The 17,815-nt window shown below is 41.3% G+C and overlaps 2 protein-coding genes across 3 annotated transcripts in view; one reads left to right on the forward strand and one right to left on the reverse strand.

The window, feature by feature from the left end:
* psip1a (PC4 and SFRS1 interacting protein 1a) overlaps nt 1-8,372 on the forward strand; it is a 10,506-nt gene extending 2,134 nt beyond the window's left edge. Inside the window, exons 6-17 of one of the 2 annotated variants that reach the window (XM_031863329.1) lie at nt 140-247; nt 1,963-2,022; nt 2,126-2,186; nt 2,298-2,388; nt 2,616-2,790; nt 2,891-2,970; nt 3,135-3,190; nt 3,478-3,548; nt 3,792-3,893; nt 3,981-4,182; nt 5,586-5,682; nt 6,563-8,372. In XM_031863329.1, coding sequence (XP_031719189.1) covers nt 140-247; nt 1,963-2,022; nt 2,126-2,186; nt 2,298-2,388; nt 2,616-2,790; nt 2,891-2,970; nt 3,135-3,190; nt 3,478-3,548; nt 3,792-3,893; nt 3,981-4,182; nt 5,586-5,682; nt 6,563-6,593 — 1,134 coding nt within the window. In that variant the 3' untranslated portion in view covers nt 6,594-8,372. The remainder of the gene's footprint in view (nt 1-139; nt 248-1,962; nt 2,023-2,125; nt 2,187-2,297; nt 2,389-2,615; nt 2,791-2,890; nt 2,971-3,134; nt 3,191-3,477; nt 3,549-3,791; nt 3,894-3,980; nt 4,183-5,585; nt 5,683-6,562) is intronic. The other variant, XM_031863330.1, reaches the window with a different exon arrangement.
* Nucleotides 6,152-16,126, reverse strand: snapc3 (small nuclear RNA activating complex, polypeptide 3). The gene is made up of 9 exons (XM_031863331.1): nt 15,894-16,126; nt 15,106-15,189; nt 14,921-14,999; nt 14,746-14,850; nt 14,510-14,659; nt 14,325-14,407; nt 12,563-12,721; nt 8,038-8,145; nt 6,152-7,968 (listed from the first exon to the last, which is right to left on the reverse strand). The coding sequence occupies exons 1-9, from the start codon at nt 16,124-16,126 to the stop codon at nt 7,821-7,823; spliced, it is 1,149 nt and encodes a 382-aa protein (XP_031719191.1). The 3' UTR covers nt 6,152-7,820.
* Nucleotides 16,127-17,815: the final 1,689 nt, after the last annotated feature.

Raw genomic sequence — 17,815 nt, forward strand, 5'->3', positions numbered from 1 at the left:
GTGTGTGTGTGTGTGTGTGTGTGTGTGTGTGTGTGTGTGTGTGTGTGGGGAAGAGCAGGATACTCGCTAACTTTTCTCCCTTTCAAGACTTGTTTACACCACCACACTGCGTCCTATGCTGTGTCTTGGGTGCATTCAGGTTCCAGGAAGTGAGGCTGAGCAGGAGAATGAGAATGATGATGAGGAGGAGGAGGAGGAGGAGGAGGAAGGGTCTCTGATCTCTGAGCAGGGTCCTCAGAACCAGGATGTACGTACTTTGCATGCTGGGAAAGCGGCGCAGGTCGCCTCCCCCTCTCCCTGTGGGAAAGCATGCGAGACTTGGTGGTTTTGTTCAATTGGTGGTTTGTTTCTGTTTGACTTCTTGTCGGCGGCCACAAACTGGAATGGGTGCTTGATGTTTTGATTAGAGTGCCTGGTCTGGGTTTTCTGTGTCGATGTCACTGAGGTGATTATTTCTGTCCGTCTCTGTGTTGCGTCTGTTGGGTCCGAACTTCTGGACACAGAGAGAAATCGCCCCCCCTTCCTGCAGCCATGTGCTCTCAATCGCCTCCAAAACACAACAGCAGGTTTAAGTCAAACTCAAATGGATTTATTATCCAAGAAGCATAAAACAGATACAAACCGAATCACACTATTAATAACAAAACAAACATATAAAATGAAAGTGAGGCCCTGTCCAGGCCACACGACATACATGTCTGCCCCATGCTCAGGAGGAGGTCTGAATCTCTCCTGCCATTTCGAAGAGCCTTTGTCCCTCCAAAGTTACATTTCTCAGCTCATCGATCAGCTCATTGATTGGCTGAAGTCCAACAAGCCCCTCCTGGGCCGATGCCCCATTGTTACTCTTAACACCTCAGCCAGCCACTTTCACACAACCCCCCTCGCTCCTGCACATTCCTCAAACCTGATCACACAGACACTCAAGCACACTACTTGGTTCAAACTCCTACAAGTAAATGCACTGTATATGCACATAATATCCATCATTAGGAGCTTTTAAAACTTAAATCCCTCACACTTCTAAACGTTATTTATGAATAACATCCGGTAGGCACAGCTTTGTCCTGGTCAAATTGATTTAGGTTTAGGACATGAACTGTTTGTGTGACGATGACAAAAAATATTTGGGGGGCGTGGGGTTTCTTCTTCTCGGTTTTATCTCACCGAGACCACCCTGAAACTTGTGTTATTGCTTTCCATTTCCAGCCTTTGCCTGTCCACACACTCACAAAGCTACTGTTTGCAATTGGTTGATGTTGTTTTATTTTTGCATGGCTTTCTGTGTGCTTTGGAGAAAGGTAAGTTGTGACTCGGTATGTATTTTGCTCAGGATGAGACGGACTCTTTTTCTTTTTTTTTTTTTTTTACATTTCCCCCCCTTTTGTCTCTGCAATATTTAAATATTTCTGAAGTCATAAGCAGTGTCCCAATTCCTAACAATATACACAAAACTCAAGTATGAATTCTAAAAAGTATGCTTTTTTTTGTTAATGCAATTTCCGCAATGCGTAAACCAAATGGAACTGCTCACAGCTGCAAAGAAATTAAAATAAATTCAGAAACGGCTTCAGAAACACTAAAAGTGTTATCGTTACATTTTTGTCAGTATTGACGGTTAAGTATACAGATTTTTTTTCTGTATAATAACTTCATACCCTGTATACTATAAATAGTATGTACCATGTTCGGAATTTGGTCACAGCCATTGTTAATGAAACACTGGCACATTTAATAACTGTGTAATATCAGTTATTACACTAGATGGTGCTATTGAACCAGACCTTTAAATTCAGCTTGTTAAGCAGAAGGTGAAAACGCAGATCAAATTGTCCAAGAACAACTGAATTTATGCAAAGCTGACTGCTTTGATTTTAGCAGATGTTGTACCGAAGAACTCTATAAAGACAGAAGTCAAGATCATAGAGTGTGATGACGTTAACAAAAGGTGTCTCATTTTAGGGCTCGGCAAAGAAAGAATCTACCGCTGTTCCTAAACCCAAGAGAGGGAGAAAGAAAAAGGTTGGTAGTGTGTATTAATGTGTTTGCCTTCAGTGAGTATACAAGCTATGAAAATGCATTTCATAAGATGGTATGTTATCATCTTTCTTTTCTTTTTTTCCAGAGTGATGCTGAGCAGGAGACTGAAAAACACGATGCTCCTGTTAGTCCTGTTAGTCCCTCAGGTAGGCCGTATTTGCACTGTATCTGATTTTGTTTCCACTGTAAGTAGAATTTTTGTCATTCAGCTCTGCATGTGCATAAACTGGATTTAGAATGTGTGTTTTTGTGACCAGGTGCAGAAGTTCCTAAACGAAGAGGCAGGAAACCCAAAAGTGAGAAGTTACTTTTGCTCCAGCAGGACCAGCAAGGCTCAGGAAGTGAAATGTAACTACATGAAAATTAACATCAAATGTACACACAATGGAAAATGCTCACATACGTGTGTGTTTCTTGTACACCACCTTTGCTTGGGTGGCGGGCGTTGAATTATCTGATCCTACAAGTAAGAATGAATGCTTATATTCTTTCGTTTTGATCACAAGTTTGTCAAATTGGCACTGTAGAGGGAGCTGACCCTTAGCCTCTTATCAGACCCTTTCTCTCACATTTAGGGACACTGCCGAGTCAGAGAGAAAGAGAAAGAGGGCAGCAGAGGACAAGTCCAAGAGTGGAGACGAGGAGAAGAGAAAGAAGGAGGACAGCAAAGGAAAGGAAGCAGAGGTGAAGGAGCCTGAAGCCAAGAAGAAGAAGAAGGACGACAGCTCCTCAGGCTCTGACGATGAAGAGGCAGGCGTCGAGTCCAGCACGATTCCTCCTTTTCAGAAATTTGGGTGAACAGTCGGTGTGATGCTTTCATGCACATGATTTTGATTTCTTTTAATCTCAGAAAAACAAAGGCAGAAAGAAACACCAAAACTCCGAAATGGACAAAGATGTGCGGCGACGGAAAGCCGATGAATTAAGAGAGTACGTATTCATACGAAACCCAATATAGAAAAAAACATGAATAACAAAGTACAATCATCAGCTTATCATGTTGACTCTATTTATAACACTATTTAAGATGTCAACTTAGCATTAGCAGAGGTATAGATATATTTCTGACATGGTTTGGTTATTCTGTCTTGCAGGCCAAACAAAGATGATGGGAAGAAAAATGAGGAGAGGACAGGAGTCAAGAAAAAGGGTGAGTGCTGTTCAAACATCAAAATGCAATCCTGAAATCTCCCTATTAGAATTTAATTACATAACAGGTATTGAGATTACAGTCGTCTGTGCAGCTGAAAACAGGGGAAAAGTCTGAGCTTTATTCGCAATACAACGCTGTAGCCCAAAAACCCAAATTTAAAAAGCTGTTGCGTTTCCCGAAACATGTTTTTGAAACGGAAATCATTCTTAAATCCACACTTACGTTGGATTAAGAACGTTTAGTTAAGCGAAACCATTTCCATCATGATGTTTTCTTTTCCACAGAAATGTCAACTGAGTTGAAGCTCCAGAGACTCCACAGTGAAATCAAGATCTCACTGAAAATAGACAACCCTGTAAGTTGGATCATAAACGCAACACGTCAACGTTCTCCTCTGACAACTTTGCAAATCAATGTTTTCTTCATATTCCCCTTCATGCACTGAACTAACAAAACCGTCTTTGCATTTTGCTTCGGATTGTTTCATCCATGTTTGTCCATTCATCTAAATGTATACTTCTAAATGCCTTCACGTCTTTTATTTTTACTTTTGCTTGCTTCACTCTTGTCCACGGCCCTCGTGCTCCCGCCTCACCAGGATGTGAAGAAGTGCTTGGACGCATTAGACGACATCGGTGCGCTTCAAGTGACAACCCAGCACCTGCAGAAGCACAGTGAACTCATCGCCACCCTCAAGAAGGTACGCCGTCCACAATCCAGCTAAAGTACGACTGTTTTCAAGTTGAACCAATCAAAACCCACGCTCGTTGTTTAATCCGTCTTCTAGATCCGCAGATTCAAGGCCAGCCAGGACATCATGGACAAGGCCACCATGTTGTACAACAAGTTCAAGAGCATGTTTCTGGTTGGAGAAGGCGACTGTGTGCTCAGCCAGGTGCTCAACAAGTCTTTAGCTGAACAACGGCAGCACGAGGAGGCCAAGAAAGGAGCACTGAAGAGAGTGGAGCAAGCCAAGGAAAACAACTCGGGTACTTTTTTTTTTTTTTTTTTTTTTTTTGTTTACTATCGTACAGCAAGTACTTTTGGTGTACAAATACCATTTGTTCAGTAAGTTTAAGAACAAATTCGAAATTTCAGACGTAATAGTATTCTCCGTGAAGAAATGACTGTAGGTACATACGATACATTTAAGACCTCTTATCACCTAAAATGATGACACACTGATAATTATCAGATGTTCCGGATTTAGTTTTTATGCCAATGCAACAAGCTATTATTAATTCTGCTTAAAGAATTATTTAAGGGATTATTTAAGGGACCTTTTCTATTTTACTCGAGCTGCTTGTTTCTAGTGCTGGTCACATGGGTGAGTGGTTCAACAAAAAAGGGTGAACGACTAAAGAGTTTGATCACCAGAAGTATTTGTGAGTCCTTGAGACTTCGGCTCCCTCTGTATGCGTTGTTCACCGCTGCTGCAGTATAACTTGTTAAAATGAATTTTCATCAGGACACACTTTGTGTCTCTGGTGTTACAGAATCTTTCTAAACCAGCTTTAGTATTTTTCCGGTCAGAGTTTTTTCTCTCAGTCCATACAGCTATTTACCCAGCTGTTCATGATTTCATTGGACACATTTAGGTCGGTGTAAATGTGAATGCCGAGCCATGTTAAAGAAATGTACTTCACCCAGAAAGTACCTCCATGGTGATCAGAGGATCAGAAATGGGAGAGAGGTTTTGAATAATTGCAGTAAACGGAGGCCGCCTTGAACCGCAAAACTATATCAAAACGCTCTCTAATCCGAGTCTCATCCGAGCTGAGTACTTCTCAAACACTTCTCTAAAACCTTACTATTAAAAACACTTCTCTCACGCTCCAGACTTGCACGGTGCAAGCGTGCTGGTTATCATAATTTATATTTATAATATTCATATGTAAAACAAAATAGAGCTGGCAGTACTTCAGCACATGGCAGCTGGTACAGTGAGAGATGGCTCGGTCAGGTGATAGAAGTTATGTCATAATGCGTGCCTGCTGGTTATTGATTATATTACCAACCGAGTCAAATATGAAAACCAGACAACAGAGACATTGAAGCTTTTAGTTTCCTCTATCTCTCCCAGGAGGACATCATAGGATCACTGTGGTTAACATTCTTAGTAGGAACACATCCATGCTCTATTGACTCACTTTATCTGTGTACGTGCTACACTTCCACTTAAAATCATCTCTGTGAAAGGTCTCTTTCTACAGTAAGCCATGCCAAATGGATGGAAAATCATGTTGATCTCATTTAGGACCGGAGCTCAGCGTGTGCCATCACATGCTCCTGCGAGTTCTCCTCTCTGCGGTGTTTTAGGTCTGGGGTGATGTTCTGTCTGACTGAGCCTGTCTCTCTCTCTCTCTTTCTGTCTGTCTGTGCACCACAAAAGACAAGATGACAAATGGTGATATCGGCCCCGAAGAGAAGAGGCAGGACGCGGAGAGAGAGAGGCCTCTTGAGGACACCTCGGTGGGAGAAAATCACAGGTAGTTCACCCAACACCTGCACACCTGCGACATCGGTGCAAATCTATTTTGTTCTATCTCTGTTTTTATGCCTCTGCGCCGCCGACCACATTATGCTTTACGGGTAGTCCGTCCCATTCTGGTGAACGCGATATCTCAGGAATGCCTGGTGGAGAAGTTCCATTACATCGGGCACAAACGACCTCGTCTCTCACTGATGAACTGATTGCAAGTTGGAGGTCAACATGTTTTTCATTCATTAATCTGCTAATCATGACAATTTTATAACAAATGTCTAAAATGATGGATGTAAACTACAACTTGACTGGTTGGTGGAAGCATACAACTGCGAAGCTATAATTCCAGTTTTAATATATGAAGAAAATAACAGTTACAGTATAAAAGCAAGAACATACAGGCATAGAGAAGAAACAATATCTTTAAGTATAATGCTGGCTTTACGCTATGTTTTTCTTATTGTTTGCAAATCCCATATTAGTCTGTCACTCAGTTGCCACAAGCCCACCATGAATCTTATTTTAAAGATTTTAAGTTACATATTTTGAAAGGGTCAGTCATTTTCTAAAAGCGCTGGGTATTGTAGTTTCCAGCAAATGTTACTCAAACTGCAGTAAACCGTGCTTTTGTTAGGGACTATTTTAAGGTGTGGATTAATACACATTTGGTGCTCTAGCGAGTAGTTAAGTGTCGGGACACAATGTATGTGGCCATGTGGGATTGACTCAAGGTGAACTACAGCAACCATGTTCATTGAACTGAAAGTGTGGCTCATCAATGTTTTTTTTATATTTTTCGGACAACGGCAGCAGCTTAGTAAAAGAAGCTGCTACACCACACTGCTGATACTGCCTTAACCCATTTCTTCATTTTCTGACTGTAGTGCCCCAAAAGCTCAGGAAGAGTCCGCTTGAGTGTCCTACGTGCCCGGAGGAAAGAAGACATTTGCTGCTTTGTTCAAACCGGGCTGACCAACGGTTCAGCTCCTTTTGATGACTGATAGTGATCACTGGTTTCCACTCCCCAGATAGACCGACTGCCTTTTTTATTTTTACTTTGTGTCTTTAAAAAGGTAAATATTACACAATCTGTCACACCTGTTGAATTTGAGTAATGACTGTGTAGAGAGTTAGAAATAAATCTGCAGCACTTTGACCTTAGAGACATGATTAGTACCAACTGGTCCTATTTCTCACTGGTGGAGTAGATGGCTTTTCATGTCCTCGATCATTGCATATGCATTTAAATAGTTTGACATTAAGAGAATCTACAGTTCGATCTTAACTTCACTTAGTGTATTGAAGTACAGATGCTTAGTTTTAGTTAGAAGTGCCATTCCCGTGTTCAATAATATTGGCTACATTAACATTTTTAAAGATTTCTAGTTTGCCAAAGTTTTCTCAAACATGTTCAAGTGTCTTGTTTTAAAAGTTTCATTTTTAACGTAGATGTAAATAAGAGTATTTTTGTGCCCGTCTGTTCCAGCATCCAATAAAAAAGTAGTGCAGAAAATAATCCTTGTCTTTTTAATCTTATATTCTCAATGATTGCATGAAGATCATGTGGCAATCTTAAACATTGCTGTTGTGGTTGTACAGAACAACTCAAAGATCTTTCTCTATTGATGAAATTAGATTTTTAACTACCGGGGTTATTGCTGTTATGTTGCTATTGCTATCAAGTTGTATTTGTTCCTTTAGGTTACTAGAAATGGATTTCCTCAATGAGCTTCTTGGGATGATCGGTTCACAAGTCTTCTGTATGTTTGTGCTATTCTCACAGGTTTGAAGTGAGTGGTAACCAGTCATAAATGTGCATCAAAATCTGACTGTTGGTGCCAAGTCACTATCAAACCATACCAAAACAGTCTTGATGAAGCATACAAGCTGAATATTTGACGGTTAAACTAAATATAACTAAGAATATTTTTTCCAAGATTTGTGCGTTTAATGAATATTTAAAAATGAACATTAAACACTTTCCAATAAATGTTAGTTGATTTCAAACAGTCAGTAAAAATGTAAGCATTATTGTGCAAAAACGTGTTTATTTTGAAACAATATATACATTTCTCTTTGAGATATAAAACATTGCAGTCTATTACGCAGCATAAATAAGTGATCTGATCCAAAGAAAATAAATTAGTTGAATGCACCACGGTCCACATAAGGATAGGCCATGAAATCTCCTATCTTGTTGCCTTGAGCGTCGTAGTGCAGCATCCGGAAGCACTTGTCACAGAAGAGACACGGGTCACTCGCAGCAAACTGGTCGTTGGTTGTGAGCCACCTGGAAAGAGTCGGGGATGGTAAACTCGTGTTCACAGTTTAAGAACACCAGAGCACTTTTTTGACCCACCTTCCGATGTAGACGTGGCACACGGCACACTTCTGGGTGGTGACCCTGTGCTTGTGTGTGAGAAGTGGGTACAGCTTCTTGTCCAGGCAGTCGTTGGCATGGGTCAGTCTGCAACGTGTACAAAAAGAGGGAACATTCGTTTAGAGCCTGAGATGTGACACATCTGTGTCCTGTGTGATATTAAGAGCGGCTTTCATGAAAACCGTAAATCACCTTGGATAATTACGATTTCTCAGAGCTAGAAAGTCTTGTGAGAGCAGTCAGATCTTGTCTGACAACGAAGGGCTTTATTTCAAAAGGTTGAAGTCATAAGACATTCAGAGAGGGTCGTGTTGCGGGCCATGTGTCGACATATCAGACAATGTATAATTGTTGTGGCGGTGAAGTTTATTTAGGTAGAGGGCATGTTCAGTGGCTTGATCATGCCATTTCCCATACCAGTATGTGCTTCCAACGCAAAACAAGCAGCCAATTCATGTCGTGGTAGCAAGAAAAAAAGGTTCTTGGACCGTCAGTGAAGAGCTTCATGAAGACAACAAATACTTGTACAAGTGTCTAGGTGTATCTCATATTGGCATTAGATATTGTCAATTTTAACATTGTTGTGATGAGCAAGCAGCACAAGTTAATCAAGGTGGACAGAAGTATGCGTTAAGTTTGACTAATGAACATGGTATTTATGTCGATATTCCCACGTGACCGATGAGAGAGCGTGCATTAAAAGCGGTCACGATGTAGGCTGTAGAACAAGATGTCAACAGTCTCCAGCCATGCTAGCGGTTGTAGACTAAACAGATGTCAACCTGCGGGTGGCACTCAAGTAAAAATTCCTCAAAGTCATTAGGTTTCATTGACTATGAAATATAAATTAATCTTGTATACAGTTGTGTGAAAAAGTGTTTGCCCCCTTCCTGATTTCTTATTTTTTTGCATGTTTGTCACACTTAAATGTTTCAGATCATCAAACAAATTTAAATATTAGACAAAGATAACACAAGTAAACACACAATGCAGTTTTTAAATGAAGGTTTTTATTATTAAGGGGGAAAAAAAATCCAAACCTACATGGCCCTGTGTGAAAAAGTGATTGCCCCCTAAACCTAATAACTGGTTGGGCCACCCTTAGCAGCAACAACTGCAATGAAGCGTTTGCAATAACTGGCAATGAGTCTTTTACAGCGCTGTAGAGGAATTTTGGCCCACTCATCTTTGCAGAATTGTAATTCAGCCACATTGGAGGGTTTTCGAGCATGAACCGCCTTTTTAAGGTCATGCCACAGCATCTCAATCGGATTCAGGTCAGGACTTTGACTAGGCCACTCCAAAGTCTTCATTTTGTTTTTCTTAAGCCATTCAGAGGTGGACTTGCTGGTGTGTTTTGGATCATTGTCCTGCTGCAGAACCCAAGTGCGCTTCAGCTTGAGGTCACAAACAGATGGCCGGACATTCTCCTTCAGGATTGTTTGGTAGACAGCAGAATTCATGGTTCCATTTACCACAGCAAGTCTTCCAGGTCCTGAAGCAGCAAAACAGCCCCAGACTATCACACTACCACCACCATATTTCACTGTTGGTATGATGTTCGTTTTCTGAAATGCCGTGTTACTGTTACGCCAGATGGAATGGGACATACACCTTCCAAAAAGTCATGAACACTGACCTTAATTGAGGCAAGTGAGGCCTGCAGTTCTTTGGATGTTGTTCTGGGGTCTTTTGTGACCTCTTGGATGAATCGTCGCTGCGCTCTTGGGGTAATTTTGGTCGGCCGGCCACTCCTGGGAAGGTTCACCACTGTTCCATGTTTTCGCCATTTGTGGATAATGGCTCTCACTGTGGTTCGCTGGAGTCCCAAAGCTTTAGAAATGGCTCTGTAACCTTTTCCAGACTGATAGATCTCAATTACTTTGTTTGTCATTTGTTCCTGAATTTCTTTGGATAGCAGCATGATTTCTAGCTTTTGAGGATCTTTTGGTCTACCTCACTTTGTCAGGCAGGTCCTATTTAAGTAATTTCTTGATTGAGAACAGGTGTGGCAGTAATCAGGCCTGGGTGTGGCTAGAGAAATTGAACTCAGCATTCCAAAGATGTGATAAACCACAGTTAATTTATGTTTTAACAGGGGGGGGGGGCAATCACTTTTTCACACAGGGCCATGTAGGTTTGGATTTTTTTTTCCCCTTAATAATAAAAACCATTTAAAAACTGCATTTTGTGTTTACTTGTGTTATCTTTGTCTAATATTTAAATTTGTTTGATGATCTGAAACATTTAAGTGTGACAAACATGCAAAAAAATAAGAAATCAGGAAGGGGGCAAACACTTTTTCACACAACTGTATGTAGAGATATTTCACTGGGGCCACTCAGAGGGAAATCATTTTAAAGGAACAGTATGTAGCATTTAGGAGGATCTATTGGAAGTAATGCAATATAATAAGTGTTTTCTTTAGTGTGTAATCACCTGAAAATAAGAATTGTTATGTTTTCATTACATCAGAATGATGTAATGACGTTTATATCTACACACAGCGCAGGTCCTCTTCACAGAGCTGGCCGCCATGTTTCTACAGTAGCCCAGAATGGACAAACCAAACAGTGGCTCTAGAAAGAGCCATTCACGTTTTCGTGTCTGCCAACTGTAGTCCTGCTACACGTTTGGCACAAGGGAGAAGATTCAGTTGGATGAAAGTTGCAACCTCACTGCTAGATGCCGCCAAATCCTACACACTACACACCATTAAAACTAACTTCATAACCAAAATTGAAGGGAAAAAAACACATTAATTACTTCGTGTTGTGGAGACGAGGGCACAGAAACTGGAATAGAACTGGGAAATATCAGGCGTCGGTTGGAGGGTTGTGTTTCTCAGGCTGTGTCCATTAGGGCTGCACAATTATGGCCAAAATCATAATCACGATTATTTTGATCAATATTGCGATCACGATTATTTATCACGATTATTCATTAATTTTAGGGACAACATCTTTTTATTGCACTTTCACATTTAAATGAACAAGAACACTGCTTCCACTTCCATTGTTGTGCTACATTCTGGCTAATGCATCAGGCACAGTGCATCTCGTAGAAGGAAAATATAAATAAAATAGTATCAACACTTTTCACCCAAAATTAAATCAACAGAGCATTGCTTTCACTTCCATGTTGTGCTACATTCCAGCTAATGTACGTCTTTGCATCAAAATAAAACTTATACGGTTCTTATTCACCTGTAGAAAATTTTTTACCCAAAATAAAGGGCTAACTAAAAATAAATATGCCATCGCAGAAATAATTGCGCAAGGGGATCACGTATCTCTTGTCTAGTGTCTTGACCATTTTTCTGAAGCCTTCATTGCGCACAGTATTTATTGGACACATGTCTTTGGCCAAATGAAATGCGATTGCATCCGTTATTTCAGCGTGTCTTTGGGAGGTGGATGGATACGCTGTCGCGCTATGCAGGGTCACTGTTATGGTTTTCTGGGTTGAAGTTGGACATGGACGGAGATTCAGTGAGGTAACGTTAGCTTTGGCCTTAATGCATTCGTCGTACTGTGGTTTGTGGTGATTTTTCGGGTGGTTGAACAAGTTAGTTGTATTGCTATGCGGCGCAGACACAACTCTAACGCACTCTGTGCATATGATTTGTTCTTGGTTAACATCACTTGCCCTAAATCCAAAAAACTTCCAGACAACGGATGATGATCCTTGTCGAGGGGCTAGCTCCGCGCCTTCTGCTCCTGACATTTGATTGACCTTTCACACGACACCCGTGACCGTCTGCTCTCTGTTCTGTTGTCTGTCTCTCTACTCGTCTACTAATACCGGAGTCGACTGCAGACAGAACTTTCTTTTAGGCTGCCGCTGCAGGGTGCGCGCATGACACCTCCCATCTCGTTCTCCCCCAAGTGGTTGGCTGACTGTTAGTTGAGGAAGCGCTTGATTCGATTTGTAGCAGAGCACGCATTTAAACGTCAATATCGCAGACGATCATGCTCATTTAATTGTGGCAGCCAAAAACGTGATCGCGATTAAAATTCGATTAATCATGCAGCCCTAGTGTCCATATAGCGTTTTTCTGCTATACATTTTAGACGAGCACATAAACTCTCTCCACATTAAGATCGAATGCAAAAAGACTCAGCCTCCCTCTGCATGGAGGATTCCACTGCCTTGATTCTCATCGTGCAGAGTCTCAAACACTTCCTGCTCAAAATACACCGAGCCTTTTGTCAGTGTTGTTGGTGCCGCTATCCTGATCTGCGTGACGGTCTTGCAAGAGGCATTCAGTAAATTATTTTAACAAGTAGCTGTTACTAATTATTTACAGATTTTAAATTGATTTGAAAAGATTCATAAAATTATACTTCCCATGTCTTAGCATTTTTAAGACTTCTGAATGACTGATGTCAGACATTTTAATACCAATGGAGGCCTTTATTTGTAGATGAATGTATTCAATGACTTTTAAGACTTTTTAAGGATCCGCGGGAATCGTGAAAAATCCGGAAAGCACAGCACTGACCTGACGTCTGTGATGATGACGAGATGTTCGCAGTCTCCCTGATGACAGTAGAGGTACGGGAAGCCCACTTTGACTTTCAAACCGGCAAATCTTGTGTCTTCCATCCTGGCTTGGCTGTAGGGTGGGAAGTTGTGGGACTTTGCCCATTCAATGACAGTCCTGTAGCATAAACACCCAGAAGGGACATGACGAGATTATCAAAGACAGGTCTGTTTATTTTAAAGTTAAATCAAAACTTCCAGTATCTGGTATCTTTTGAGCTGTTCATTCGGAGAATATGTTTTTGTTGTTTTATGGTCACACATTATTTCTTCAACAATGCTTTCCCTAGTGAGGATGGAAGTTCAATGTTCTTCCCCAAATATTAGACCATTCCCTTTGATCTAATTGTGAGCATGATTCATAATTTTAGTAAATGTGGCTGTAACTCCGGTAAACAAGGGGCCAAGGCTTCAATGAAAACCCTCTAAACCAAGATGTCCGTGTTCAATCAGAAGCTGATCGCATGAGCTGCAGTGTTAACAACGCCACAGTGTTATTTACAAAGAACATATTTTTGTTGAACTTTTGTCGATTTCACTCATGGCCTGCAGGTAGATATCGTATTATTGCACACAGGCTATTAACTAAAACACAGCAGGACTTTTGATGAGGGTTCACAGGTTCTCGAATCACTAAACGGAAAAGTTTAACAGAAAGCCACATTCCTCTTGCACGTTAAGGTCGCCACAACACACTAAAATGAAATAAATCAAATATTATGCTATTACATACTGGGCCTATAATGTAGACACCAAAATCCGATAATACTCCATTCACTGGAAATTGATTTTCAGAAGAAAGTCTGCACTTGTGTGTCGGCGTATCCTTAAAACTTTGGAGAGAGCCAGGCTAGCTCCAGTCTTTATGCTAAGCTAGCTAATCACTGTAACTCCTGCTTAAACCACAAATATGAGAGCAGTATCAAATCTTCTCCTCTCGGAAATAAAGGGATTCTCAAGGACCAGTGTGTTGAATTTGGTGGCATCTAGGTGTGAGGTTGCATTATCTTGGATTTTTTTTTTTCAACCGATGACGATATTAGGCTCGTTCGAGATGAACTGCACCTCGCCTGGAAAGTGGACGAGAGCAGGCAGCAGCAGCAGCAGGAGGGGCGTTGAATGTTTACAATAAGGCGGATCTAGCCTGCATTTTATCAGAGGTGGTGAAGTTAACTTTTTTGTGGACAACAAGCCACACAACGGTGACATGTATGCCTGATCAGAAGTGTTTTCTGTTCATTTTGGTTTTATAGGGCGGGTCGATTTTTTTTTTCTCTTTAAATATTATAACTTTATTCTCATTAAACTGCGACTTTATTCAAGTAATATTACAACTTTTTTCTCTCAAAATCTCACGACTTAATCTTCGACATCTTGAGAAAACAATGTGCAGGAAGTTTTAAACGTGAGCAGAAATCTTGCTGAAACAATATTAAAGTCCAGGGGTTTATAAATCAATAATATCATTGACATGAATAGGTGCCACATGCATATTTAAAAGAAGTTAAAGACACAAAAAGAAAACAGAAGAGAAAATGACGCATACATCTGTGTTGACTCAGCAGAGAGGACAATAAATGAGAATTGGTCTACAGGAGAATAAATATTGGAAAGCAACACAGAATGCCCGTGGGCCTTACTGCATTATATTAAATTATATTTTGAATTCTCTCCTGACTTTTGTTTTCACATTTCCACCATAAATTGGTGGAAAAACTTACATGCTGATGTCCTGACACTCGGGGTATCGCATGTCGGTATAGAATACTCCTTCGAAGAAGAAGAAAGCTGACTTGTAAAGATCCTGAAACAGAAAACATGAAAATAGATACGTTTAATGTAAAGTTCTTATACAGAGAGGTTCAGATATTGCTTGTGATTTCAGATGAACTGTACACATGCTCACTTTGCTGATGAACTCTGGAGCCATGTCCGGCGTGTTGCTGAACTCTCCGCACACTTGCAAGTCGCTGACACAGCAGATGGCATCCCTGAGCTCTGCCAAGCTGTGGGAGCCCGTCATCAGCAGAGTTATGTGGGGTCTGGCAGTGCTAAACTGGGGGAGGGGGGGGGGGAAGGAAAATGTCAGTACCAAGGAGAATAACATTGTCATATTTGGAGGTGAGAGCGGTAAAAGCTCACGTTCTCAAAAGTAACCGAGTAGTAGACGTTGATAGTTAGAATGACTTCCCCTTCAGGCACCATGTCAACCACGGCCTCTGGTTTCCTACCGACAGTTAAACGCTCCTGTAAAACACAGAGAGAGTATATTATATGAAGATGACAGGAAATATCTTGTTTCCTGCAGTGGACCCACCAGTTCATCTGCGTAGAGGTCGTGTCTGTTCTTGCTGACTTTTAGAGAAGCTCTGTAATCTTGTCTTTTTTTTCTTTGTCTGTTAAAAACAAATCACAGAGCACTCCATTATTTTTTTTGTTTTACCTGCTCGTTGGTTTATCCGAAACACAATATAAATAGTGACGGTTGAGGGAGAATCATACTCGAGTGTTCTCAGCGTTGAGTCCGGAGGAACAACTTCTGTGTCCGGCTGCTGATCCTCAGCATGGCAGCGAAGTGAATCGGGACTTGAAAGGAAAAACATGAGAGCGTCATGTAATGAAATACTGCCAAAGGAAGCCTTTAATTAAGGCATTAGTAATAATAATTTAATAATAGTATATCACTATATGACTACACAATAAGCAAGCACAGTGACAGTCGACACACAAACGGTAACTGTCTCATTGCATCCTTCTTCTCTATTTAAGGACCAAAGCTATGGAAGGTCTACCAGCTATATTATTTTTAGTAGACGTACTAAATGGCTAAAAGAGAAACAGCACTGTTCTCACACCTAACACCCCTGTAGACACACCTGTATTTTGTATGTTTGTGTTCGTATTTCAACTTTTTTTTTTTAAGTCCCCTGTGTAGCAGGTGTTGCTAATTGGCGTTTCGCGACAAGCCCTAAACAAAGTGCAGCTGGTCCTTCTTAGTAAGTTACCATTCTAATGCTACCGTGATGTCCACATAAAATAAACACATTACTCTGAAATGGGACATTGTGCATAAATGTGTTTAAATGTTTCAACATTGTGCTTTCGTTTTTGATACTTTTAGTATACGTTGATGTTAACACTGTGGTATTTGTACTTGTAGAGAGACAGGAAAAGGGAAGAGCCGCTGGTCGAAACATTTTCATGAGACACAACACGTGTTCTCTCTTTGTAAACTGTTGCTAAATGTGAGCTAACGAGGCTCACCGTGGAGCTTACGTTGGTGTGACTACCTGCAGATGGACTTGAGGTCGCTCAGGGTCTCCGCACTGATCCTCATCTCCGCAGCGAAGTTGGCGTCAAACGTGTCCTCGTCTTCCTGCTGATAGGAGTAGTTACTCGGCTTCAGTCTGTTCAGCCACTCGTTTCTGAAAGAACCTATGTGAAATATTTTGGTGTTAACGTCAGCGTATTCGTATTCTGGGATGTTTGTGTTCGGGTCTGTCGATGGATCGGGCGCCGCCATTTTTTCCCCGAATGACCAGATTATGAGCGTTGAGGATTATGGGTAATGTAGTTTTTACGAGAAGCAGCATCAGGGCAGTGTGGAGGCTTCAAAAATAAAAACGGCAATTTAAAAAAAAAAGAGAATTGCAATACATTTCCTTTGGCCCTTCTTGTGCTAATTTCACAAAATGCAGTTATATACTCACTCAGAAAAAGAGCAAGTAATTAGAATTAAATATATTGTAGCGACCCTGTACAGTAACACTGATTTTCAAACGCTGTGCCGCGGCACACCAGTGTGCAGTGAGAGATCGCCAGGTGTGCCGTGGGAAAATGTCCAATTTCACTTAATGAGTCCAAAAAAATATTATTTAGTTGTTGCAAATGCTTTGCCATTGTTGAGCGTCTGAGCTGCATTATAATGGCTGGCTAAGTAACAAATACTCTTCCATGCCAGTGGGTGGCAGTAGGTAGCGCAGTAAGTAGGTGGCCGTGTTCATTTAGGACGGTAGAATGAAATGACGCGCGGGAGAGGATGCGGTAACAAGACGGAACAGCGATGGAGACATATTTGAAAAGGAAAAATGCAGACTCTGAACTGGGCCCTGGACAAAATAACCCAGATGAAAAGCCTAGTAAGGATCAACACATTTAGACACTTGTCATTCAATTGTCAGCATATTTTGCTGACAATGGCGGTCCTCGGTACAACGGCCCGCCAGAAAATATCATATGTTTATCATAACTGGCCCGCCCCGCCACACCACAGAGCTCCGGGACGAAAAGTGGCGATGTGAGCTGGCTTTTTGTGCAACATGACGAAGCATCTCACTGCGCTAAACCTCCAGCTTCAGGGACGGGAACGTGTGATCACAGACATGTGTGATGCAGTAAAAGTCTCCACCGCTGTGTTCCCGACTGCGCATTTTGCTGATAAACTGGGCGCACTTGGCACGGAGTTCACTCGGCGATTTACCGACTTTGCACCTCAGAAATTTAAATTTGAACTGCTCAGCAATCCGTTTGCAGTTGACGTGGAAAGAGCACCTGTGGAGCTGATAGACCTCCAGCGTACCGCCTACATGCTTCTCAAATGCTCTGCATGTTTGGAAGCACATACCTGTGTGAGCAGCTTTTCTCTGTGATGAAGATGAACAAAAACCCACACAGGAGTCATCTCACTGATGCACACCTTCACTCCATCGTGAGGGTTTCCACAGAACCTAACTCCAGATATTAATGAACTGGCAGCCAAGAAAAGATGCCAGACATCTGGCTCTGGTAGCCTACATATGCATAAAATAATGTAGCCTACCTGTAAGAGCCAAATTCAGTTTGCTGTTAAATATTCACTTGTATTTACATGTTTAACTTTAATCACATCTGTTTCTACTTTGAATGTTACAAGGATGTTGTTGTAGTTTGTTATAGTAAGAAATACATGTAAGTGACAGACAACTGTCACTTTGCGAAGGTTAGTTACGGTTAGGAGTAATATCTGAAGCAGAGTATGAAGGCAAATCACTGTCAAAATCCGAGAGCGCAAATGAGATCCATGCACGCGCGAAAATCAAACAGCCGCGCGCGTATTTTACTTTGACGAGCGCTTTTACATCACTCCGCGAGCAGAATTCACTCTCGCGTGAGCAAAAGTCGCTCGCGAAGCTTAAACCTGCTCGTTCGCGAGTAGTTTTTCTTTTTGACAGTA

Source organism: Anarrhichthys ocellatus, unplaced genomic scaffold, assembly GCF_004355925.1.
Source record: "Anarrhichthys ocellatus isolate YVR2014 unplaced genomic scaffold, GSC_Weel_1.0 scaffold28, whole genome shotgun sequence".
Taxonomy (NCBI): Eukaryota; Metazoa; Chordata; class Actinopteri; order Perciformes; family Anarhichadidae; genus Anarrhichthys; species Anarrhichthys ocellatus.